This window comes from Pseudoliparis swirei, chromosome 5, assembly GCF_029220125.1.
Source record: "Pseudoliparis swirei isolate HS2019 ecotype Mariana Trench chromosome 5, NWPU_hadal_v1, whole genome shotgun sequence".
NCBI lineage: Eukaryota > Metazoa > Chordata > Actinopteri > Perciformes > Liparidae > Pseudoliparis > Pseudoliparis swirei.
The window spans coordinates 21,740,574-21,767,859 of record NC_079392.1 but is presented as its reverse complement, the minus strand read 5'-3'; the positions used below and the strand labels follow the sequence as shown (position 1 = coordinate 21,767,859).

At 42.0% G+C, this 27,286-nt stretch overlaps 1 protein-coding gene across 3 annotated transcripts; it reads left to right on the top strand.

The window, feature by feature from the left end:
• On the top strand, window positions 1-26,457 carry rxrgb (retinoid X receptor, gamma b). 3 transcript variants are annotated; one of them, XM_056414845.1, is made up of 11 exons: window positions 11-116; window positions 6,092-6,235; window positions 16,204-16,433; window positions 20,018-20,162; window positions 21,485-21,664; window positions 22,371-22,531; window positions 23,197-23,326; window positions 23,811-23,943; window positions 24,556-24,647; window positions 24,957-25,062; window positions 25,907-26,457. In XM_056414845.1, exons 2-11 carry the CDS (start codon window positions 6,169-6,171, stop codon window positions 26,052-26,054), a joined length of 1,392 nt encoding a protein of 463 aa, XP_056270820.1. In that variant the 5' UTR covers window positions 11-116; window positions 6,092-6,168; the 3' UTR covers window positions 26,055-26,457. The 3 variants fall into 3 exon arrangements, with proteins under 3 accessions (XP_056270821.1, XP_056270820.1, XP_056270819.1); XM_056414844.1 differs by having other exon boundaries at window positions 21,485-21,676; XM_056414846.1 differs by lacking the exon at window positions 6,092-6,235 and having other exon boundaries at window positions 1-116; window positions 21,485-21,676.
• Window positions 26,458-27,286: the final 829 nt, after the last annotated feature.

The window sequence follows — 27,286 nt, the reverse complement described above, 5'->3', positions numbered from 1 at the left end:
CAGAGTTCAGTCCGGCTGGGAGAGGAATGCGCTGGGATGCAGAGCAGCAGCAACCGGAGGAAATCGACGCAACAACTCGCCCAGTATGGACAGTAATGATCCGTATTTACACCTCAGTAAGTTCGCCTCAAAGATGTGTGTACAGCCCGGTGTGTCCGCCGTGCTCCTCGCTGAGCTGCTGCATGTTGTTTTGACTTGGAGAGTGCGTTCGTCTCATGGCGTCTTCTCCCCAGCCTGCGAGCTGTGCGCGAAAGCGTCCGCGGACTTTAACCACCGACTCCCGTCTGTGAATCCGGTTGTTCCGCTATTCTTCTCTTGGCTGATTTTTTTTTTTTGGGGTGCACAACCGTGCCGACTGAAACGAAAGCCGCGACCGATACAAAAAAAAAAGAAGTCAGGTGATCGAGGTTGTGCCGGTCAGGCAAGGTCAGAGGTTGGCACTTTAATTGCGCGTATGTAATTTATGGCGCTCGTCGCGCGTCTCTTGCTAAACTGTTTTGAGACAGAAGCGCAATTTATTGGTCCGGGGATGGCGGTCAGATCCAGAGAGAAATACACGAAACAGCGTTGAGGAATGGCGGAGCTCGGCTGATGAACAAACTTGTACTTGGGGGCAAAAAAAGCGAGTGCACGACGCGCCCAGGTCAACGATGTGGCCGCTTGATCCAGCGGAATGACAGCATGGTGTGAACTCTGCTCTGACTCGACGACTTTGCCCTTGAACCCAGCTGATGCCTTTTGGGTTTGTTTTCTATTAGTAGGAGTTTTGTGGCAATTCCTCAGAGACAAGGACACGGGGACTGAGGGACTCCACTGTGGAGTTGGCAACATGTGGGATACACACTGGACATGTATCCTCTTTTTTTGTCGTGCCAAATAATCTCCAGGCCTCTGTTTTTTTCAGCTTTTGTTTTTACATTTAAATCAGTCTGCAGGCTGTGTGTGCTTCACCGAGTCACACACTGTATATGCATCATTTATCATGTGATGCTTTTTTCTTCTTCTCTCTCACTGAAAGATACACTCATTGTTAAATCCCACTGCAGTACAGTTGCCATGCGCTTCCAATGAGCAATTATAATGTGGCATTACAAGGATACAAATTCAAATTGGTGTTGGAAGATAAAAAACAACAACAACAACAACGCTGCAACCCCCTTTATGTTATCGCAGATATCTCGGGCACCATTTTGAGGGGCTGGAAATTGTTTCCATAATGAATGTGGCTCCCTGGGGAATGAGGGAGACATCTGGATTGGAGAGCTTGTAGAGGGAAGCCCGCAGCGTGCAGGAGTAACAGAGAGGTCCCTCTGGGCTACACAGGCCTTTAAGTCTTTCTTTGAAGACTAACTCTGATCAGGCAGTTGTGGAATCTGAAGGTTTATGCACATCAGGACAGCATCAGACTAGTGTACAATTGTGCCGATATGTTATAGATCCTTTATTATTAAGTATGATACATTTCTTCATCATGTAGTCCCCTGCTAACATTGTGTGCCTGATGTTACTCTGGTTGGAGCGATATCAAGTTAATTTTTTTAGAGATTTCTTTCTGAACATTTAACACAAGTTATAACTGACTATAATTCATAGATTTGTTATTTCAATTCATAGTACCGTTCAAGGTTTATGGAATTGTTATATTTAAAGCTACTATTTAAAAACTGCTCATCTCAAAGAATTGGATCAATCTTGATTTTTATTGTGGTCCGTAAGTAATGCTGCCGCAAATGACTTGCATTCTAGATATTGTTAATCTTTTAAGTTTAAAAGTAATTGTTTTAAAATAGTATACGCTGAAATTCAAAAAGAAAACAACCCTTATCTGTTAGCGCATTTACCTTCTATAAGTTGGTGGTAAAGCCACACGGCTGTTTATGAGGGAAAGTCACAACCACGGGAAGATCATAATCAAGAGTTCTTGTTTTGTTCCGTGTGTGTGTGCTGCCCCCCCCCCCCCACAACTATGATTTATGATGTATTTTTGCATCAACAGCCCACACACCTAAACATGGACAAAAACAGGGCCATTCACTCCTTCAGTGGGAGATGATAGCTCGAAAATGAATCCGTCATTAGTGTGCAGCGGAGGCAAAGCAGTCAAAAAGACAGCCTGCTGATTATGTGTGGATTGTTTCGTGATCCACTCATCTTTTCCCAGACATGTTAAGTTTCAGCAGGTTTGATGCCGGTTAAGTAAAATCAGCATTTTTCTCCTTCAGCACTTCGGCATTTCTTTTTTCCATCATTTCCCGTCAGTGGAAGTGATTCTTGGCGAGCGCTCACGCGGGGAGAGCGTATTTAGCTGGCAGATTGAGGGGGGGGGGGGGGGAGTCGTGGCAAAGAAAAAGAAGAACGGGATGGGAGAGTGAAGGGAGCAAAATACAGGGGAAGTGTGTAGGAGGGGAGGGGGTGGAGAAAAAGGTCACCCTAGTTGATGTGAACTCTCATCGCCTGCCAGGGGTCAGGGATTCACCTCCCAGTACACACTCAGGCAGAGAGGGTCTCACACAAACACACACACACACACACTCATGCCAAAACGTCACAGCTGCAAATATATATCCCTCCTATGCATAGCTTGTTCCACAGCAAAATGTGACCGTGATGACATGCGACTTTAAAGAATGTGGGTGTCACTGTTTGACCGTGAAGTGCCGGCGGTATTAAACCTGCTCACTTAACAGGCCGATCCCCGCACAGAGCATTCCCCCCCACCCACTCCTGCAGTGTTAAAACACACCGCACAGGTAGAGAGAGAGGGGTGTGGCTCTCTGCAGGTATTTGCTCAAGAATTCTGTAGCATGAGACCCGCGGAGCCTCAACGCCGACACACACATTAGCACACGCTGCACACAATGACTTTATTCCCAGGCACTTTTCATTGAGTGTGTGTATTTATGTGTCAGAGAGGCTGCTTGTCTACAGAGTGTGTGTGTGTGTGTGTGTGTGTGTGTGAGTGGGTGCTAATTGTGAGAACAGGAAGAGGGAAGAGTAGGGGCGTAAGGAGGCCATTCTCTGGGCTAATTGCCAGTAATTAGTCATTAGTGAAGAAGGTCAAAGCCTTGATTTAATTCCAGCTTTAATCAAGCAGAGAACCTTGAAAGGCTGCAGCGGCGTGAGGTTATCATAGAGCTTTTTCTTCGCTAATCATGCAGTATAACATGCATGTCACACGTGGATGCACGGCGAATCTAATCTCCCACGCACTAAACATGATGTATTACACATCCCCGCCATCTTAGGCGTGTATCTATTTCTGTGTTGGCTATTAATTAATTAATCAATCGCAAAGGCATTGCAACTAAATACAAACGTTGAATACATAACAGTGTGCCTCAGAGCAGAGTCACTGCAGCACATAGACGGCTGTTGACGAGTCTCTAAAACTAGTATACACAGTCATCTTCACGGTTTCACAAAAAGTAAAAGTCCACGTCGGGTTCGTGAACCCGTCAGCTCGCTTGCCCGATCGGGAACATGGTACAAAAGGATTAAACGCAGAGCTGATAGTGGAAGTTTGGAAGGAGTCAGCAATCTTGCTTCCTTCTTAATACATAAACATGAATGTTAAACATCACAATTACCGTTAGCCTTTTTTTGTCATTTGAGAACCGACTGTAAGTAAACAATTTGTATATAGGGGCAAGTTAAAATTGTCTTTGGACAAGTGTATTTCTGATCCCCGTGCCCGACTGGGCAAGTGAGAGAAAAACAACAACAACACACTGATCATGAGAAGAACTGAATATTTAGTGTATAGGTGGAAGAAGTTTTCAGATCAATACATTGGACAGCACACTACTAAATGCTTTCCTCTGATGTGAATTACAAATATTAGCAACAAAAAGGACTTTTTATGTAGACCGGTCTCTGGCAGTGATTGTTGTTATTGATGCATTAACATGTCAACAGTACTTTAATGTTGAAGTTAGTTGAGGCAGAGCTTATTTTAACAGCCTTATTTACTGTTGAGCAGTTTAATCTATCATAAAATGCACACTATTTATAAACCGATCATGTGTTTTATTTGTGAAATCCTAATTTCACCGGGAAAAGAGTTCTACTCGGCACTCGGAGGTCCACGGGAGCACAAATGGCAGCAACAAGTAACGCAGATTATGTCTCATTAAACCTCTCCACAGGCTGAAAAACCTCGCCTGGCTATTCTGAGTGCTAGTGCGTACCTCCTGTCTCACGCCCACACGCATTAACACATGACCACACTTTGCTTTTTCGGGGAAAAAACAACATATTATTCTGCTCTTTTCTGCTTTTTTTTCCCGAAATGCCATTTCCTACAAACGTCCACCCAACCAAGTGTGTTGCATGATAATGTCCTCGTTTTGTACGAGATTTACAATTGGCAGACACACGTTTGTGACAAAATAACGATTGGATTATTAGCCGGTTCAGAATAAACATTTAAGAGTGTACCATGCATTTAAGGTGGCCGGTTATCCTCCTTCCACGTTTTCATAGTCCATCATACTATGATCCATGAATGCTAATTATGGCTGTCTGGGCTAATTTGCCATATTCTATGTGGGCCACGACACACTATTATAACACGGCGTCCATTTAAGGAGGACCGCATTCGTTTAGCTTCTCCCTGCGGGATTCTTTACGTCTGAAAGAGAGGCAGCATGTGTGTTTTCTCCTTTCTCTCTCCTTCCGTCGTCTTGTGCCCGTCGGCTGAGTCTCTTGCCAAGTTACTGTCATGGAAGCGATCTGGTTACTGGTGACTACCCTTCAAGCACTGTGTAGACATTTGATCCAGCCTCGTGCAGGTGCACAGCACAAGAAAACTCTGTTGAGTCATGTTGAGTAAAATAGACGCACACATGTTGGGGGAAGGCGTCTCAAGTTTTTAGTGGCATCCTTCAATGCAAATGTCTGTTTCCCTAAACTTGGAGGGTGCACATTTAATCGGATGGATGGCAGGATAGATTAAGAGCAGCTGCAGACTCAAATCAGTGCCAATTTCCCATTTATTGGCTTTTTGACATACTTCCATGGCCAAGAATGCATGTTGCCTGCAACTTTCCAGAGGCTGATTTTAGTGCTGTTTGCTCCATCAAAACCATTTTGTTTCTTTTTTTTAAAGCCTGTTTTTTAACACAAAGTCTTGAAACAGGTCGGACTAAAGATTGAAGCCATCCCTGCGTGGGTTTTCTTCCGTTTATTTAGTCTCCCTAAGGGTTTGCCATGTATTGTTCCTCATTGCCTTTAAGGTATATTTTTGGCCTGGGTTTGCATCTGGGTTTTCACTTTGCTGTGTGTTTGCTTGACTATCCTGGTGCACTGAAACAGACAATTACTGACTTCCTGGAATGCTATAACACTTGTTAAACACACAAACACACTAACAATGTGCACGTAGGCAACCATGAAACATCCATGCTGCTGGCACAGTTATTTCTTGGCATTAAGGGAAATTACAACTGTTATGAGGCAGATACAAGAGACAATTCCTTAGCTTTGGGATGCTTCCAGTCACTTCCTTTCATAACACACCATCCATTTATACCACTTACACATTAGACAGAAAGCCTGTGACTAATATTCAGCAAAAGGGAAGAAATTGGGTAAATATGTCATTGAAAAATGTCCTGCAACACATAAAACTCTCTGGTCTACAGCAACACCAGTGGTGCACTGTCTTCCCACACTCTCTAGCCGTGCTCCCTTTTAAGAGGCAGTAATAGGAAATGTGTGGTTGTAGTGGACACTTCACAAGTGTGAGACCCTCCACCATGAGCGCCCTCCTCCCTCGTGCGAGACACCCCGCTTCTGCCTCTACAACAGGTGTCGCTGTACGGATAGTTTTACCAACGCTGATCGAGGGAGACACACGCTGCGAGCGGGCGGTGGGAGAGCTGATTTGTGCAGCAGTCGGTCAGTAAACAGTTCCTGTGGGATTGATCTCAGAGGAAGGATAATCTGGGAAATCCTATAACCGACGCCGGTGGACCCCGCCTCTTTTGCTCTTCACTAATGCCCCGCCCATTTCCCACGTCGACCCGTCTGTTCCTGTACTGTCCTAAAAAGTGGTTGATGTCTGGAGTATCCACGTAATTTTTGTTTTTAGTTTGTCTCCGAGCCAACACTTGAGTCCTGGTCCTGGGTGACTTGCGTCCTGCCAGCGCCACACTTGCACCCGAAGGCATGTGGCACCCCATGGCATCACCTGCAACTGGAGGCAGCCCCGGGAAGGAGATAGGTTATGGCCACTGTGAGTAGCCGGGTTTTGTCTTGCTTGCTTGTGTGCGTGTGTGTGTGTGTTGTTGTTGTTGTTGTTGGATCAGATCAGAATCAGAATGTATGTTGTGGAAGAGGTGGCCTGCCTGTGCTCTGCGGTTTGCTCTGTGATTTTCATAGATGGGGCACTAAAAGCTAGTACTACGATAATGCCTCTAATCCCTGTGCACTCTCCGAACAAGTTATTTTCAATATCTTTCCCCAGTGGGAGAAATCTGCAAATAACAGGGCAAATTCAGTGGTTGAGCGTCTTTGCATATAGATTATATGCGATCCTCTCTGTGATCCGCTTCTCACATTGACTGCATTTTGGTAGGGATGGTTTTAAGATACAGATTTCATGATCTTATCGGCCCCCCAGCAGCTGAAGGCCTTTAAAATCATTGGATCATTTTAACCGATTGTGAGAGGTACAAGGCTTTGGTGTTGCTTGAGACTCACTTTAGGTCTCAGATGTGGTCAGCGGGGATGCCTCTAAACTTCAGAGGATGCTTCCAGCTCTCTTGGCCTTGTCCTTCACTTTCAGTTCATCCTTTAACACTTGTCCCTTCTGGTTAGCCCTCTCAATCGTGCTCTCTCCCTCTCTCTCTCTCTGCCTTCTGTCACCCTGCATCCCTCTATCAACGCTCACTGTGATGAGGTTTGTTTATTGCTTTTCCACCTTCCTGTGCTTAAAAGAGGTGTAGGTGTTGATGTGAGCTCACTTCCATGCATACTGTAGTCGGCCTATTAACTGGCTCACTGTTTATTGTGTTTACAAGTCTCATGTGTAGCTTTTCTTTTATCTTGTGTCTCTGAGGGAAGCATGTTTGTAACTGTAGTTCCTTCTGGCTGACAACTTTAAAAGGTTGTTCATTCATTCTTCAGCTCGGGGCCGATGAAAGGGCAGAGACAAACTTCACAAAGCCTTTCACAGCATCTGATCTTGGCCCTGGAGGACAAAAGCGTCCATGCTAATCCACCTGTTCTGCATGTACATGCTGTCTATATTTTCTGTTCCGCTCTCTCCACTAAGAGCACAGCAGGGCAGTCCACACAGCTGTGATTACAACCATAATACTCATCATTAGTCTACAATAATGTTGACGGAAAAATGGATTAAAAGGGTAATTGCGCCTCTGCTGAATCAAAGTAATTTGTCAAAAACAACTAGAGTATGGTGTAGATAAAAGCTGGATGATTATAGAAAGTGGTTTTACGCATTTTCTGTTATTTTTAAATTGAGGTTTGTGGAATGACTTTCCATATTATGGACTTTGTTTCAGTTCTAACTTGATGTGACTTTCTGTGAGTTAATTTTCACAATGTGGTTGTATAATGTAATAAATCTATTTGAAATAGTGAAAGTTAAAGGGGTAAAACATGCAAAGCCGGCCATTTTAAGAAAGCTTATTTAAACATAGGCGGTCTGTGAGTCGATCCACCACCTCGGTCCAGTCTACAATATCTAAAAAGGTATTGGGTGGATTGCTATGACATTATGGGTAGACATTCACATTCCCCTCTGAACCCTGACTTTTCCCGTGGCGGCACAATCAAGTTCACTTGCTTATTGGTTTATGACCAAAATGTCCACACAAAACTAATGACGTTCCCACCGGCCTCAGTTTTACTTTGTGTTCTGTGCTAATTAGCAGATGTTATCATGCTAACAAATTAAACTAAGTGTTGTTATCCGAGCTTCTCTGCACTTTGTTGACATAGCCAGGCCGGCTGCCGTGTCCTTCAGTGCATGTCTAGTGCATGTGAGCGGGCCTAGCTAGCTACAAGCTAGCTCATGGACACCACTCTGCACTGCTCTCATGCGGCAGTTTCAGCTGATAATGCTTTCTCGACCACGGCGTTGTGACAAAGGTGTAGCACCGTTAGCTGACAGCACTGTTACTGTTCTTTGGACAACTATCACTGTTAGCAGGCTACTGTTAGCTTCTAGTCGGCTGCCACCGCCATGTTGAGAGCCGTGTGGAGACAATAGATATGCTCTGATTCAAATGTAGCACCCTTAAATAATATAGGCCTACCTGCTTAAGATCAACATGTTAGCACCGGTGTGCCAAAGTACAGTCTCACGTAGCTGCTAGTATGGCTATTAAGTACCTTAATCAAGAGCCAGGTTTACATCCTGATGTAATGCAAATATTTCAGGAAATCTTTTGAAAATGGTGTAATAATGCATTACATTACATTACATGTCATTTATCGGACGCTTTTTTAAAATGCGCCTTTCTATCCACTGCTGTTGCGTGAATAACCTAAAGTAGATTCATCAAAATAAACTCAAGCAAGGGGGAGAAATGGATAAAATAAGATGGTATGTACTAATTTGGGGGACTTTACAGTGTCCACATTACTCCACACAGATCAGATGCAAGTCTTAATGGACGCTTAAGTCACATGCTTTATGTATGTTGTGGTTTTTATCAACAGAACAACTTTACCATCTCGGCCAGGCTTGAATAAGAAATGAGTTTTTGTTTTGTTTTCATTTTTATTTTATTCCCAGCAATTTCACTCACACAAATACACTTTTTAAAAACGATCTTTGTCCATGTAAACTTACATTTCTTTCACAGTTTATAAGATGCAACTTTACCCCGAGACTATTAAACCAGTTGTGTAATCTGGCTGTCTTTCTAGGATCTGGTCATAGATACAGAGGTCAGGTCGCCCTGGTCACACTCACTTGGTCACAGCATGAACTGAGTGGGTTGGTATGTATTGTGTGTGTGTGTGTGTGTGTCTGTTTTGATGGCCCCTCCCCATCTCTCCAAAGCCCTCTGTAGCAGTGAGAGACTACTTCTTGGAACTAATTTGAGTTACCTCATCAGAGTGATGCCTTGGTTTGCTTTGGGCCTTTCAGTCCACCTGTGTGTTTGTTTTTCAGGACTGCTTGGTCATCCAGTTCTGTCCGTCTGTTAGCTCTTGCAGTTTAAATTCCACTTTTTTATGTATTACAAAACCATCTTTATCTCGTCTCTGTCTCATCCCTGGCCTCCTGATCGATCCTTTGGATTGGTCCCCCTCAGGCACGTCTGCCATGTTTGTGCATGTGAGGACACGGCGGCAATGGCCCACATATGGGAAATACAGTATGGTGTGTTTACTTTACGTTCATTAGCTTGCCTGACATTTTCTCTTACTTATTTGAAGCTATGCTACAGAGAAAAACAGAGTCAGCTGGGATACAGTAGGTTGAAAGGGAGTTAATTTCTCTTTTTTTGATGGAAAGTGTGCGAGTTCACGACGGGACAGAACTTAGGGTCAGAGAGGTTCCCCAGCTCGAGCGCTTGTGTTGTCACAGCCGTACGCCTTAAAGGGAAAAACTATTTCTTCATGTTTTTAACAAGAGAAGAATGTTATATATTATCTGCTTTTTAAAGAAAATAAGAAGTTCATCCATTATTATGGGCTGTATTTATTTGGGCTGTTGGCAGTCAGAATTTCTGAAATTGAATCAGGTGTCGCTGGAAGCTCTGGACATTTTGCTGCTGACAGTAGAGAATGTCTTCATTTTCTTCCACCAATAACCACGTACATCTCCTTAATCACAGCTGTGCTGAAAATACAAACAAACAAGGTTTTTTTCTTCTTTTGTTGATCTAATGTTCTCAGCCAGGAGGAGAGATTAGAGCGTGTGTGGTTGGTGGGATCATGTGAGCTTTGGGGAGGGATGCCGTTTTTTCGGAGCGAGACAATGCCCTCCCCCATCCACCCATCGTCCCATCCATCCATCCACTGCTCCTCTCCTTCCTATCTCCATCCCTCTCTCTGTCCCCTCCTCCTCTGCCTCCCACCTTCTTGACAGCTGGCCTGCTGAGCTGCAGATACTTACCCGGGCATAAGAGGATTTACTGACACAATTGATCAGACATCAACTTCTTTTAGCACAGAAATGAATGTTTGAAGGGTGGTGATTTTGTGCTGGTGTGCATGGAAGAGTTTTTCGGTCTCTGTGAAAGACGACCAGTGAGTGTGCTTAAGGGGAGTGTGTGTGTGTGTGTGTGTGTCAGTCGCGGGTTCATGGCTGGCGCTTCTTTGCTGGATTGGCAGGGAAGAGATTTCTTAATTACATGCCTGCAGTATGTAATGAGCTCTGCGGGCTGTCTGCCTGATTACTTTAGGACACGTTCTGCCCGCTGTCACTTGGTGGATATCTGACTCAAATATGAGACATATGAGAGCATGCACGTGCATGCTACACTACACACTCAGTCCCATACAACATGGGTATTGAGCAGATTGATGCACACGCTGAGGATCTGTCTTCATGGGGCTAATCTCATAGATACTGAGGAGTTGCTCAGGAGTTGATTTGCTGCCCTCCTCCTCTAACATACACTCCCATTGCTAGTCTGCTCTCCAGACAGGAGATATTATTAGCTAGTGGGCCATGGGCTTATTGAATTACCACACAGTGGAGCGCTCCATCCAGCCTCTACCCAGTAATTAACAGCGAGGGACTTAGAGGGGTTTGTGGTCTGTGATGTTTCTGTAAACCTGTTGATCGTCACATTATTGTGATACATTTGAGGCTTTGGCTGTTCTCTCCCACAAAAGTGGGAATGTGTTTTGACCGTCAGAAATGTCCATTTAAAGCATACAGCAGCTGTGTGATGATGATGATGATGATGATGATCATGAGGAAATCGGAAATTGATTAGTTCATAGTGGAACTGCATTATTTTCATTATCGATTAATTTGTCATTTATTTATTTGATTATCAATATAAAATCTATTGTTTTGTGATATTGAATTTACAATGATATTTAAAAAATACATATTTATTTACAATATATTTTATCCCTATATTATTACATGCACTTTTTTACGTCTTAGATTCTCAATTAGTTTTTTCCCCTTTACTTTTCTCTTTAAATGAGCATTGTTGGAGGAGGAGGAGATTTTCATTGACAGCAACTGCCTCTGTAATTGTTGTGCATTTAACAATATAAGATGCTTTCAAGAACTTCAAGTACTTGATACTGAGAAAAGGACAAATCTTGATAAATGAGAAGCTGGAGACAGAGTATGGTTTTCAGTTTTATACATATAGTACAAATATCTATTAAATATCACATATCCAGATATATGTACAGTTCCTTCACTAATATTACCGCTGCAAATTCGGTTTATTTTGTATATACAGTAATTATAATGGTTTTATATTAGGACTGAACAATAAACAGAATTTGGCATAATTGCCTCCAATAATATTATCCTATTAAAAAACGTCTATGGCATTATACTTAACATGACGACAACATTAAAAAATTAACGCGGTAACTAAGTTCAGTGCAGGATCTTAAAGTGGTCGTACTAAAATGAATTAGGAGAAACATATTAGAGGTGAAAGAAAATGTCATATGCTGATGGATTAAAAATGTTTTGTTTGCTACATTAGATGCTGTTGGAAGTTACTGCAGCAATTTCTCATGACTGCTTCGTGATTCCCTTTGTGGGTTGTCGGTCCCCTTGGTGCAGGCATTTCTGAGAATGATCAGTGTAACTGTAGGCTGCTTGCAGATAGGAACCTTTTTGAACTTGATTCAGCCGTTTGGCAACAGACGACCTTTGATTTGCGACGCTGACGGTCAAAGGTGCCCGTCGCTGCACTTTCTCTCTGTTTGCTCTCAAATAGATGCTCGAGTTGCTGCAGCCCTGCATAGGGTTAAACCAGGGCTGCACAATTATGACCTACATGGTAATCATCGTTATGTTCAACAATACAAAAAAACACTTGATTTGACATGCAGCAGAGTTTCTATGAGAACGGACAGGAAGCAGAGTGTATTTCTTTTTTAGGCGGCATATGAACAACTTTCCGCTGCTTGCTAACTTACCTTCCTCTGCTGTGCAACGTGTGATAGGCGCGTACATTCCAGGGGCTTCTTTGTTTAGAGGTGATTTACATAGAATAGAGATGGAACAGCCAGTTGAGGCGGGTCATTCGAGGATAGGCCCCTTTGAGCCGCTCTGGGCCGATTTATGCGTCTTCCACTGAACATGTTGGCCTGCTTCCACACATACACACACACGCAAACACCACACACTCCCCTCACAAAGCATGCTCAACACGCGGGCCATTCCCTTTCAGGCATCCCGCCACCAGCTGACTGTCCATGTGCTTTTGTGCTCTCCCGTGTACTGCATCTAGGAGGACCCTCAGGTCCGGCCCAAATTTAGCCATCTTTAGTTTTGTCTCAAGCAATAGGTTATAAATAGGAATGCACCTCATGGCTATTTAAAATATATAATATTAATTAGTTTGCTGTTTTTCCAGAAAAATGTGCCCATCAAAGGTTCTCTGAGCTCAAGTTGACTGCTGTCCAACCAACAGTGCAACATCCAGAGATGTTCAATATACAATGTTCTAAACATCATGCAGACCTCACATTTGAAAAGGTGGAAACAAAGAATATTGAAGATGAAACTGTTGTCATTCAATGTTCAACGTACCTTAACGGAAGTTTCAGGTTATTGGTCTGCTAGTTCCTCGCAACATAAAATACATGTTTGGGACCAGAGCAGATTATGGCCTTCTAACCCTGCACCTTGAAACGTTGTGTGTTTTTATTATTAATCAGAATCCGCGTTTTTGAGTTTGGTGGAGGTGTAAACACAATGCAGTACAAAAGGCAGAACATGAGCATTGGTGCACTGCTCCAAGTTGTGAGTTTAGTTTCAAATGCTGCTTATTGACCCAACCGATCTGTCTATTAAGCACTTTTTTTCCCATGTAACAACCTTCATCTTCTGGCCTGGATGACCGGGATACTTTTTGGTCTCGATGTCTGCGAGAGCACGTTGGTAAATTGTTGACTGGAGTGACGATAGGCCCTGTTACTGTATCTCCTACTCAGCACTTCTAGAATAGAATGGATCTTTACGAGCCGCAAAGGGAATTTGTCATGCACATAAAGAGAGGGGTCAGTGCACAGAATCAGACAGTACACGCTGTACAGTCCTCATCCATTACATAAGCTCGTTATTTTGAGGTGGCTGTCCTCCACAGAGCTGGGAATACACTCCCCCTATTGTAGAATGTAAAACTACATTAGGAGGCACTTGCTGGCAGTCGCATACAGTTTAAAGAGTTTGGTGCTTTTGAATTGTATTTTTCTGAAATATCTGTGTGTCCAATCAGCTCTGTTGGAGAGAGGGAGGCCCAAATACATATTTGTCTGCCAGGGTTCACTCACGGAGGGCTGGGGAAAGTCGACGAATGGGAGAGGGGGTGGAGAAACTGTAGTCTCAGTGCTAAACAGGAAGTTGCGCAACATCTGTTCCTCGGCATACAGAGAAAGAGTGATTGGTCAGCTGTGTGTTTAACAGTGTGTCCTCATGTTAAAAATAGGCAGACAATTTTACATTACTCTTTGTTTCCCAATTCCCTTAGATCTGTAAGCAACTGTCTTGCATTGCTCAAACTTTCCATTTCCTTTTAGATTAGAGCCATGCTATCCAGGGGAGAATAAACTAATGTGTGCTTCATCACTGTCAGAGGTTAAGTATCAGAGCATTTCTATCGCAAAGTATTTAGCAAGTCGGACTTTCAGCTGCAAACTGAAGTCACATGCAGAATCCCTCCAAACATTTATTGTGGGCATAAGCAATTATATTACAGTGTAGATACCAAGAAACACGTCTTTTCAAACATGGGAGAAGTTATGACAGCCACTGCCTGTGGGCAATGACATTTTATGTGTACACTGTCAAAGGAGTTCCTTATGTGTGTGTGAACGGGGAAAAAAAGAGTTAAAATTGACGACAGAAACAGGAATGATATGAAATTCAAGTTAAGAACCAAACTTCCGAAGCGAAAAGAGAGTTTTAAGATGTCATCCTAAATGTACACATCCTGGTGCGTACATACATTATACATATCCTTACCATCAGAAATGTAATCATAAGAACGTTCTGTTCCCCCACAAGTCTCAACAAGCAGTAGCATACGTCAAAACTAGAGGAACGAGTTTGTCTTGATAATGGCTCAGCACATGACTGCATCACCACAGGAAAGATTGGGAGTCTTTATTAAAGCCTGCCAACAGTATAAACTGGCAAGTGTAATGATACACATAAAGATGAGTAATGATGACAAATACAGAGAGACAGGAATGACAATTGGTGTAGTAGACCTTTTTTTTTTATAAGAGATCATTAGATCATAAAAGAAGTAAGGAAGGGCCTTAAACTTGCATTCTTCCTAATAAGCATCAGGGACTCTTCTGGTTATAAAAATAAGTTTGATTGTAAAAAAAGTCAGAAAAAAATTACCCTTCTTCCCACTTGATTTATTCCCTCAGTAAACATTGTGAACATGAGTTGATGGTTTTAATCGCTAGTTTCAAGTTGTCTTCAATCCAACATGATGTTCTTTTAGTAAATCATAATCCCTTTTAGAATAAAGCAGATGAAACCCTGTTGAGCATTATGGGAGAAAAACAAGAAACATTACTTTTGCTTGCATATTTTTTTTAAGCAAAAAACACAGGTGCTGTTGCCATGCCACCTTTACGCGCATGTGACATTCAATTAAGAACAGCGGCATTGTGTGTGTGTGTGTGTGTGTGCGTGTGGGTGTTGATATTTTCAGATTGGGGCAAATGTGCATATGGTGGCATGTCACTCTTCATCAGTAACATTTCGCTCAAACGACAAACAGCTTTATTAATTTCTTTTATTAGCCCGGAGAGGAACTGCTTATTGCATCTCACCGTACAGAACGAGCAGTGAGTGACAGCTTGTGGCATTTGCCTGTGCATTAAAGTTAATTTAGACACTTTGCATGTGCATACTGTACGTGTATGTTGGTATTTGCAATATGTGTTGATGATGAATGTATGTGCTCAAAGCTACCTCACATGCATCAACTTACGCACCACGCCCCGATACTCAGTTGACTGACAGCTTTTCTATGTAGGTCATCTATGTAAATGCCAGCCTGTCGGTTTACATCAATGGATGCAAAGCAAAGTCAGGACCCAAAACCAGACGCGCTTCGCTTTTTGTAGCCATATTCATAGAACCGTGGCTGCATCGAGATCTGTTGCCTCAGGCTTGTTTAATTATATTCATATGACACTCAACATTGAAATGTGTTTATGTGCTATACTGTCATTTTCCCATCGGCAGTATGTTTTACATGTCTTTTTAGCAGCTGGTTCTCTCGTTTTAAAGTGAATGCTAAAAATGCCACCGGCCTGTTAGATGTGTAAATGACGTACTGTTAGCTAAAGTGTCCAGCTGTAAAGATGGAAGACGAGATTCCACTTCCTCCCACTTTACAAAAGTGAGTCTCTTGAGTCTTGAGTTTCATAGGCCGAGTCTGTGCAGTAGTCACTGATAAGGCTGAAGCCGCGGCAATGAGGCCTGCCTGAGCCTCAACCTGTTAGTGTGAGCCGGCTAGCTGCTACGTTAGCACAACGATAGCTTTTTGGCTCGAAAGACTACATTTCTGATCAAATTGACACATATTCCATTACACTTTGTAAATGACGGTTATGGAACGTTTCAGTGACAACACCTCTCCTGTACAATTCTCCGACTCTGCAAACTACTTTGCTCACAGAAACGACAGAAACCATTTTTGATGTGTAGCCTACTTTGACTTAGTTCGGCCAATCCGCGCTAACATGGAGGGGGCGGGGTTTTTTCACCTGTCCTGCAGCTCACCACGAGGGGGCTCTCGAGACGTTTTGGCATTAACTTTTGAACAGCTTTCACGTCGTCCATCTTTATATTCAGTCTATGGTTTGCCTTAGCTATTTTATAAGTTGATAATACGCCATTGTTGTTGTGTTGGCCAGGTGTTTGTCATATGATTTGTTATAATGGATTGCATTCGGTTATGTCGGTGTACCTAATCAACTGCTATCTCAGTCAATCTTTTTATCTTGTGCCTCCTCATGGTTTTTAACACATTATTCCTTCTCCTGCAGACTCTACGGGGCTGATGACCCACACCCATCCTCCTCCCATGGGTGGCATGGTCGGCCATCCGTCAGTCATCAGTACCTCCAGGCCCTTAACGTCCCCCATGTCCACCTTGGGTTCTCCAATGAACGGCTTGGCATCGCCCTACCCCGTAATAACATCTTCCCTGGGCTCGCCCTCTCTATCGTTGCCGTCCACGCCCATCATGAACTTCGGACCACTTGGCAGTCCACAGGTGAGAAAATGTGTGGGTGTTTTGATGGTCATCAGATAGCTGTGGACTTTGTCTCAAAAGGCTTCTTTTGCCGAAGGGCTTCAATTTATGCTTTTGTACACTATGAGACGTTTGCAATAAAAAAATGTAATCTATCTTTTCTTGGCTTTGCCTTATCAAAGCTTCCTCCTCAGTTAGTGAAGGAAGGACATTTGAAAAAGATCAAGCCGCGGTGCTTGAAACAGAGTGCATGTGTTTAATTCTCAACTAACCCTCTGGGATTCATTCCTCCGAAGCTCAACAGAGGTTCATATTCTTTAAAAAAAATTCTTTTGGGAACCTTTGTCCGCGTTAAACTATCATGTTCTGTGGTCCATCATGTGCCTCTCGTTCTTGGAATCTCCAACAGCGGACCGAGATTGAAGGTTAGGGATATCCAATGTGTTTGGTTGGCATACCTTGGCTTTCCTCTCTCTCCCTGACCCCTCCACCGACCTTTAAACTTCTTGCCCTAAAGGTCAACCTTGGGTTCTGTGTTCCTGCTGTCATGCGATGGGACTTAAGATGCAGTCCGTCTATTAGCCCTTTAATGGATTACTTAGAGAACGGAGAAAAAGAGAAGCCTCCATTTTCTCTTTTTCAAGACTTTTACCCCACTTTCTCTCACCTAGTCACCGTAGTCTATTTTTCGGTTCCCTATCGATTATGGCACCTGAGTTGTTTATGATTCTACAAGAGCTAATTTTAAATAGGAAAGATAATATAATGACACACCCATCAGACTACAAGAGAGAGGGCTAATGAAGCCGCTTTCTGAAGGAGGTCTCTTGAATAAACTACAAAGCCCACAAGGCTCAGTGCTTCGATGCTCGTCCGCACATCCAGAAACACAGATGTACACACACATGGAGTGCTTCAGAGGCTGGATGGAGGCCAGTGCTGCAGGGCACAGCACAGCGAAGGTTCAATCACAGTATGGATCTGTGCCTTCAGGGACGGCCAGGGTTGATACAATTGTCCGGCGGAGCCGTCTTTTCACTGCTCGCCAACCGCCAGTGACCAAGCCTCCATTAGGTCACTGCATCATGCAACATCACATACGATTTTCATGGGTGAACTGAAGTTCATGAGCGGTGCTTGGCAGACAGAAGCATAAGCAGATTCAATATTCTTTCAGCTGTACAACTGGTGATGTTTATGTCTTCCACTATCATCTTGTCCTTATCACTTTAATCAATATTTTCTGATCATATGAACTGCAGGTGTATTTGTTCACATACATAATTCACACAGTGGAGAATAAAGGGTTTTCACTCATTTGACCATTTTATTGCTGCATTTCAGTGCAAACAAACCTGTAAAAGCAGCTCAGATTCTGTATTAAGTTATGTTATGTCCCATTATATTACGAATTGAAATGTAGGTCAATCAATCTGAGAGTTAAAGCTATTTCCACTTGTGTTTTAGGTTTCATGATCAACTTAATTATTTGCTCATTTAATTTAATCATTTGGTCTATATTTATTGAAAAACAAAAAATCAATCAACCAATCTTCTTCAGTTCTTTCTTAGATGGCGATACATCTTGTATTCTTTGAATCACATTTTGTTTTTCACTTCTCTTCCATGATAGCAAACTAGACAACTGTTTCCAAGTCACCCGTGACACTCTTAAAAATCATCCCGATAATGGAAATTGACCACGATCAACTTACTGCTAATGTTTTTAATCACGACCCACGACTAAGTCCCACAGCGTCCCATCCCTCCATGTATGATGCAGCGTGGTCTACATACAATGTGTTGCATAAAGAATGTATGATGCATCAATAATCCAGATACAATGCTTCTAGCCCTTTTCTACAGACGCATGTTCTCCGTCCAAAACGACATGTCTGAACAACTGTTTGAATGCGCCAAATGACTTCTTTCAAGTCCATACATTACCACACATATTTGTGAAAATGATGTTGAGTGGTGCGCTGAATAGTGGCTCACTATTGACTCACGTAGGCAAGTACGCAGGGGGCTCAATGCTCATTTATGTGCGACTACCTGCCTTTGGGGCATCTGCAGCAGGAGAGGGTTGATGGTGGTGATGGTTTAGAGAACTACTGAGCTCATGGAAAACTGAAAGACAGAAAAGAGAAATCTCTTGTATACTCTCTCCTCTGCTGTAAGGTCACAGTCTACCATTAGGGGATATTCAGAAGAGAGTGCACATTGTAAATAAATGATAGGAAGAGCGTGAGGTGACTGCCTAGGATGTCCTATATGCAACGCAGCATCAAATATACAGGACTGTCTCAGAAAATTAGAATATTGTGATGAAGTTCTTTATTTTCTGTAATGCAATTAAATAAACAAAAATGTCATACATTCTGGATTCATTACAAATCAACTGAAATATTGCAAGCCTTTTATTCTTTTAATATTGCTGATTATGGCTTACAGCTTAAGAAAACTCAAATATCCTATCTCTAAATATTAGAATATCATGAAAAAGTATACTAGTAGGGTATTAAACAAATCACTTGAATTGTCTAATTAACTCGAAACACCTGCAAGGGTTTCCTGAGCCTTGACAAACACTCAGCTGTTATAAATCTTTTTTTTTACTTGGTCTGAGGAAATATTAAAATTTTATGAGATAGGATTTTAGAGTTTTCTTAAGCTGTAAGCCATAATCAGCAATATTAAAAGAATAAAAGGCTTGCAATATTTCAGTTGATTTGTAATGAATCCAGAATGCATGACATTTTTGTTTTTTTAATTGCATTACAGAAAATAAAGAACTTCATCACAATATTCTAATTTTCTGAGACAGTCCTGTATAGGACGGGAGGGTATGTGTAGGTCAGTCTTGTTGTTACAACATGCACTGCAGATGTTTGCAACTAAACAAACAAAAAATGCGCAGCACAAATATGCGTCCCGCCCCGGCTCTCGTCGGAAAGAGAGGGTCAAAGGTCGCAAAGCTTATAAAATTCAAAGAGACATATTTTAAAGTCGAAGGGACTTGTTGCTCGGTCCCAAACACGTTTTCCCCCTCGATTCTAAAACCTTTCGGGGGACTCCTTGGGATCACGTACGAGATGATTTTAATGTCTCGTGATGCTTAAATTAAAGTGTGAATTGTGGTCGATCCTTCTAAAGAAGCAGATCATCGAAGAAACAAAAAATCTTGACTGGCGTATTGATCAGAAGTCTCAACAATGTATTTCAAAATCAGACGACTCAATGCACTAGGGCCCTCTGCTGTGTGTGTCGGAGAACTGCACCCCCCCCCCCCCTCAACCCCCTGCACATGTGACTCCTCTCATCCGCTTCTCCCTGTCAACAAACACTACAAAACCTGTATGACAAGCCTCAGACAGAAGCCTCAGCCCCACCCACTAACCGAACATGTGATCGCAGCCTGAGCTCTCACAGGAAAATGGGTGGTTGGGGAGAGGACAAAATAATATGGGTGAAGAACATAGGAGGAAGGGGGAGAGTGTCATGAGACGGCCCGACCTCACACTTCCTCCACCGCTCTGTTTAGTTCAGTTCGGGCCACCTCAGCGTTGCCTCTGTTATCTCCTCTGTCTTCCTGTCTTCCTCAGATGAACTCAATGAACAGTGTTAGCAGCTCGGAGGACATCAAGCCTCCGCCGGGCCTCCAGAACCTGGGAAACATCAACTACCAGTGTACGAGCCCCGGGGGAATGTCAAAGCACATCTGCTCCATATGCGGGGACCGCTCCTCAGGTAATATTACAGGGTGGGGGGGAGGGGGGGGGGCAGACAAATGTACACTCCCGTTCACCACAACCATCGCCAACAAGATATAACTGAGGGGAAGATAACAAAGAGTTCGATTTCAGGGTTACTTGTCAGGCTTTCCCGTTAGGTTTATTAGTGCAATGTTGACTTGCTCTTTGATCATTTCAAGTGTTGTTGGCCTGAAACCAGAGAGCAGATGTGTTGAGTCAGTGAAGAGAACGCAGGACAAGCTGAGCGCAAATTCTGAAAAAGAAATGGATGTTTTGGGGATTGGATTTTCTCCAAAAAACACACTTCGAAAGCAAGGCAGCATCGACAGATTGGAAGATTTCAATCTGGCTACAGACCTCATCACAGCATCGACACTCCGGGAGACTCCTCCGTTGCTTCAGATCATATCTGGAAGACAGGGTCTACCTTGTTGCCATTAGTGATCATAAATCTAAGCAGATAACAATGAACATGCTCCCTCTAGGTCAAATCGTACGTGACACAAATGAGTATTGCCACAGCTACACTCTAACTGTATTATATTTAACCTGTTAAAAATTTAAATTTGTAAATTTATTGAATTTTATCTCTCCTTTAAAATGTTATCCTGTCTTAATTGACTTAATTATGTCTTTTATTGCTTTGATTCAGCGTTGGAAATACATGAGGGCAAAGGGCAAAACTGCCCCCATAATTTCGATAATTTAATAGCGTTTTGTTTTTGTTCTTCGTTTTGTCTGTCCTATTTTACTATTGCATGGGTATATTTAGGTATATAAAAAAATCAATAAATATAATTTTAAATTGTAAACATTTTTTTAATAATAAATAACCACCAAAAATGAGAATATGATTGTCTGATTTATGTTTTCTGGTTTTTTTTTTCAAAAAATCTAAGAAAACATTTGAAATCTGTAGACTACTGCCTAATAGTGTTATTATTACCATTTATAAGACAATTGCTTATACACTGTAAGCTTAAATAAATATATTTAATATTTCTGAACAAAGGTTTAATGTTATTTCAAAATGTTCAAGCGCCCCTAATTTCTTTTTAAATGCCCCTTTATTTCAGTCAGTGGGGGTAAAAAATTGCCACCTAAAAAATATGTAAATGTCCTACCCTGCTTTGATTGTGCAGTATATGAGCTGTTTATGAGCTATAAATGTGGCGTTTACAAAAGCGCTGTTGCTGTTGCTACGATCTTTGCTTTTGTGGCTTTCAAGTGTGATGAAATGTTGTCCAATCACAGGATGACACTCTTGTCGCCCGACGTGTTGTTTTGCCGCTGATGGCGTGGACTCTGTGTCTGCAGGAAAGCACTACGGTGTGTACAGCTGCGAGGGATGCAAAGGCTTCTTCAAGAGGACCGTCCGTAAAGACCTCTCCTACACGTGTCGAGACAGCAAGGAGTGCCTGATTGACAAGCGCCAGCGAAACCGCTGCCAATACTGCCGCTACCAGAAGTGCCTGGCCATGGGCATGAAGAGAGAAGGTGTGTGTGCAGGTGTGATATGCTTTACGGATCAGTCTAAGTATGAGCTGCTGGCTTGTCTTGTGTTCGTGATCATTATTTTCATCATTACACATGCTTGTTACCCAACAGCAATTCTTGTAAAAATTCTCGTTAATTTGCCAAAAAGTCCCAAAAATATGAGCAATGTCTAGCTCCATGGAAAAAAAGTAGCAGCTTCAGTTAAACCACTTTGAAGCTGCTCAAGGGGACATTTAAGGAAGACATTCAGTCTAGAGCTAATACAAGCAGTCTTAAACTGGTTATTTGATCAATAGAAAAATAATGAGATGCTATTTTGATCATCAATTATTTGTTTAAGTCACTTTTCGAGTAAAACAGTACCTAGTTGCAGCCTCTTTATTGTGAGTCTTTGTTGGTTTTATTCGTCTTCTTTTATAATAAACTGAATAGTTTTAGGTTGTGGACTGCTTTTTGATACCATCCTCTTGGCCTTAAACTGTCATGGGAATTTTCTGACATTTTAAAGTTCAATTATTTGATTATATATTATTGGGTTCAAGTGATTAAGACTCCTTATCTTCTCGGTCTTTCTGTAGACAAGAGAGTCTCTTTTAATAGGGTCCAGTGCAGAGTTAACATTCGTGATATTATAGTTTAGCTCATATCTGCGATTTGCATGGGGTGTTGAAATATCCCGTATGTGTGTTTGCGTGTGCGTTCCCAGCGGTGCAGGAAGAGAGGCAGCGTGGAAGGGAGCGAGGGGAGAGCGAGGTGGAATCCACCAGCAGTTTCAACGAGGAAATGCCAGTGGACAAAATCCTGGACGCCGAGCTGGCCGTGGAGCCCAAAACCGAGACGTACAGCGAAGGCAGCCCCAGCAACTCGGTGAGAATCACAGACACCGAGCTTTTGGTTTGATCAATTCCCATGAATTATTGATCGCTGCTTTTATCGCCAGGCTTCTGATGCTGCTTTATTAAGTTGGCCTGAAGAGGTAAAGTTGAGTAAAGAAGTGCGTTGAAGAAATATGATCAGCAAATGAAATTCAGGAAAACACCGTTCAAACACTGATGCTGCAGATTCATGAATTTATTAATTTAAAAGTTGTATTCTTTTATTAGTGAGCTACTCAAAGGTGGTTTACATCCAGTCTCACATTTAACGTCAGATACTCTTCATCTGTTCATGTTTTGTATCCATCCAGTATTTGACTTGAGAATCCCGTAAAGGTCAGACGTCAGTGAATTATTCCCAATTTATTGTGTAGACGTTTACAATCTCACGCAATCCATCACAAAAAGCCTTCGCAATAAATCCTACTCATGATGTTGATCTTTGGTGTCAGAAAAGAAGCCGTTCAACTCATGTGTGAGGCTGTCGATACGTTTTCTTGAACCTTTTGTGTGTATAAGCTCTCGAGTCCACAGAGGAAATTGATGACCCAGAAATAGCCACAGCTGCAGCTGCTAACCGCTGTCAGAGACATTTAGATGTCACTGAAGGAGCTCAGCAGCACATTCACTGACTGTTATATTTTGGCACGCTTCCAGACCAACGACCCCGTCACCAACATCTGCCAAGCAGCAGACAAGCAGCTCTTCACCCTGGTGGAGTGGGCTAAAAGGATCCCGCACTTCTCCGAGCTCCCGCTCGATGACCAGGTCATCCTACTACGAGCAGGTAGACACACACACACACACACACGCACTCTCACACATGTTCCCACACACACTCCCGTGCATGCACCAGAGATATATACGCAGGGCCTATATGTGCAGGGGGAGGGGTTTGGGGGGGTGAACAGCATTGAAAACAGATGTTTCTCTCTGTAAACCTTTCCACGACCCATTGTCCTCGCCGTGGTGTAGCGTTTCTTTCTGCGTAGTTATTCATCCCCGGACAGGCCGTCTATTTGAGTCTTTTACATTTGCTCACTACATTTTTTTCTTCCATCTCGTTTAATGGAGCAGTGAAACCAAATATATCTCAACTACTTGCCAAGTCCCAGCAGTGCGGTTTGCAGCCACACCACCGCTGACCTCTGCTGGTGACACAGCAGACCTAATAATAACCATGATAGGGGGAGACTGATACGCCATGCAAATTCTGCCATGTAATATTTACAAATACTTGAGAAGGACTTTTTTCTTTTTTTTACATCCAGGCTGGAACGAGCTTCTTATCGCCTCATTCTCGCATCGCTCAATAACGGTAAAGGATGGCATCCTGTTGGCGACGGGCCTCCACGTCCATAGGAACAGCGCCCACAGTGCAGGAGTGGGCTCCATCTTTGACAGGTAGGTAGCCTTAAGAAATAAGGCCAGAGTTACTATATAGGCTCCTGTTCTTTTTGTCATGAAATAGAAATGTTTTTATTTTTAAATTTGCTTTCTTATGGGGAAAGTATTGGGACGGTGAGTGTAGCGAAATGCGAGGGATTGGTATGAATCAATAACCCAATCTGCAGCCATATTACAGTTATGTTGTGGTCTGAGGTGATCGTTGTCTTAATTTTGTTCATCAATAATTAGGACAACAATAAGGTCAACAATAAGGCAAGTCAAATGCCACGTTAAACTAGTTGAGCACATAATGTTTTCCATAGATGATGAGATGGAAGTAGATAAATAGTGAGTCTCTTGCTTCCTTCTCAATAAATACACCCGGAAATTATGTATTTACTGTTATTTAATAACTGCTAATAATTTAAACTATTACTAGAGGGGCAATTATACATATATTTAATATATAAGTAGATTTCAAACCCACTTGCAAGTAAAACAAACATTATTGTTGAACTCTCTTTCCGACATGCAATGACGTGGAGAAATTAGAGCATTTGTTTTTGTTTTCTCTCTTAACCTTCATTGTCAAAAGCTCTCTGACGTAGTTCCTTCGATCTCCTGCAGAGTCCTGACAGAGTTGGTATCCAAAATGAAAGACATGCAGATGGATAAGACGGAGCTCGGCTGCCTGCGAGCCATCGTCCTCTTCAACCCAGGTCAGCTCCGCCTCCACTCACTTTTATACTCAATGCCAGAAAGCCAAACCACCTTGAAATGAATCTGCTTTCTGATTGGCCCTCGGTGTCTCCTGAATGAGGTGGATTACGATGCTAAACATTTATGTGTATGTATTTGACATACAGTATCATCATCATGGCAGGTTGGAGGGACTATATGACTCTATGAACCCGTACTTCCCGTATATTTGTACGGGTATTTGTACATGTGGCTTTGAGATATTGCGGGTGTCATGTTTTCTTCACGTAGCGTTTGGCTTTACTGTGAATGTGTTGTTGTTTTTCCAGATGCAAAAGGTCTTTCGAACCCAGTGGAGGTTGAAGGGCTGAGGGAAAAAGTTTACGCCTCATTGGAGTCGTACACAAAACAAAAATACCCAGACCAGCCTGGCAGGTAGGAGGCACACACACCATTACATAATCAATATCAATCACCAGTGTGTCATGGCTGCTTTGGCTTGAACGGAGCGATGAAGATTTTAGATTACTTCCAATACTGCCGAGCTCTTAAAAACTTAGAATAACATGAGATTGAAATGGTCGCAGTTGATTGAAGCTATATAAGATCAACAGATGATTTTAAACAAAACAAGTCTACAGTGTCAGTTTGCTTCAGCTGTGGAGAGTTACTCTTGTAATCGACAGCAAAATAAGAGGAAATAAACGTAGTATTACCGTGTTGGATTAATTCAGTTTCTTAAGAAGTTGTGTTGATAATGTAACGCAAATAAATTACTGCATTAAAGGTGGAATTATTGGATTCAGAATGCACAGAAAATATTAAAAGCATTAGCAGTGTTAAATAATATTTAAACATCAGTAGTAAAAGTACTCATTGTTAGAATGCAAATGCTCTCACTGTTTCAGGATGAAGTTGTGTGTGGTGGTTTTAGGTTTAACTAAATACACTATTCGATCATAATAAACTGAGAAGCAGTGCATTTATGTTTTTGCATAAATCTTAATTATTAACTACAGTTGTAAGATAAATGTGGTGGAGTGATATTTCCAAATAAAATGTATTGCAATCCAAAAACTTTGAGTATGTAATCCGATAACAATTAAATGTAAGACTAACAAAGGGTTTTGATAACAGAATATTAGCATTTTATTAAATGGGATGCAATTTCATAGATTTTGAACAGTAAACATAAGCAAAAAAAAGCAGTTTTCTGCAGAACGAGAAATGATGATCGCTAAAGTCTGCTTCTTCTTCTTCTCTCCGCCTCCTCCCGCAGGTTCGCCAAGCTGCTGCTCCGCCTCCCCGCCCTGCGCTCCATCGGCCTCAAGTGTCTGGAGCATCTGTTCTTCTTCAAACTCATCGGGGACACGCCTATCGACACCTTCCTGATGGAGATGCTGGAGGCTCCGCATCAGATCACATGACACCAGTCCCCCTTCCCCCTGTAAATATTCCCACATTGTGAGCGATATGAAGACGGAATTCAAAAAGACTTGATTCAAATTGTAAAACATCGTATTTTGTACCAAGCAAAATATTGTAATTACAAATTTTAAGAAAAGGTATTTTGAGGTTGCGGGGAGGGTGGAGTCTTGAGACGGAGCATCGAGTACAATGTCAAAATGAATTCTAATAGAATTGTTAACAGATTTCTTTTGTAAATAGATAATTTCAGGAGTCCGTTTTAAAAGCAACCCAATGCAATTTGAAAATAAATAATATTCTATTCAAAGAGGAATTGTATAAAAACTGAAACCATCCATCATTTCTTAAAACACATTTGAGGATTCTTACAGAATAAAGTTATTTAAAAATGTGTCTAAAATATGTCATTTGTCTTGTCTTTTTTAAATAATTAGTCGTAAAAGTGCATCACAGTTGGAGCTCGAGGGATCTGGGTTTTGGAAGTCAGTGCAAATATTGTTTGATATTGTATATCATTATCAGAAAAAATACCTGTCTTTTATATCCAAATTCTTCTTTACTTGGTTTTTAACAACGGTTTAGGTCCTGAAGGTAGGAATCTATTTTATCTTAATCAGTGTCAAAAAAATAATTCTATACACAATTTAGATATAATAAAATAATCTGTTATAAACAAATCATAAACAACTACCCCAATGCTTATTTTTTCAACCCACATATCCACCCAGTGTCTATCAGATATAACTTAAACAATTACCTCAAATAATGCAAATGTCATAAAAACTTTACTGAATCAAAAGTAGAACAAAAATACACAATATGTTGACAAAATATTTAATTTCTCATCTGCTTAAATCTTTTCCTTTTTTTATTCCGAAAGCAGGCATATATATGAATGATAAGTAAAATAGAAAAAATGGATAAACAACTGGTGTCCCTGGTGTACATTTGCAGCTGTTGGCCACTAGGTGGCGTGCACAGGATGTAAACGCCACGACCAGATGCTGCTTCCTTCATGCAGTAGCCTGGTGGATGTTCCTGTAGCCTCATCGTGGCCCTGTAGGCCTCTGCATCTGTAACACCTTCCTGCTCAGAACAAAGAGCTGTGAAGAAGTAAAGACTGGTGGTGGTGGGGATGTTATGTAGATGTGAAAAGAACAACATGTCGAAATATGAAAAACAACCGATAAATCGGCTGATGTTCACTTATCAAAGATCAATGAATCAGTGT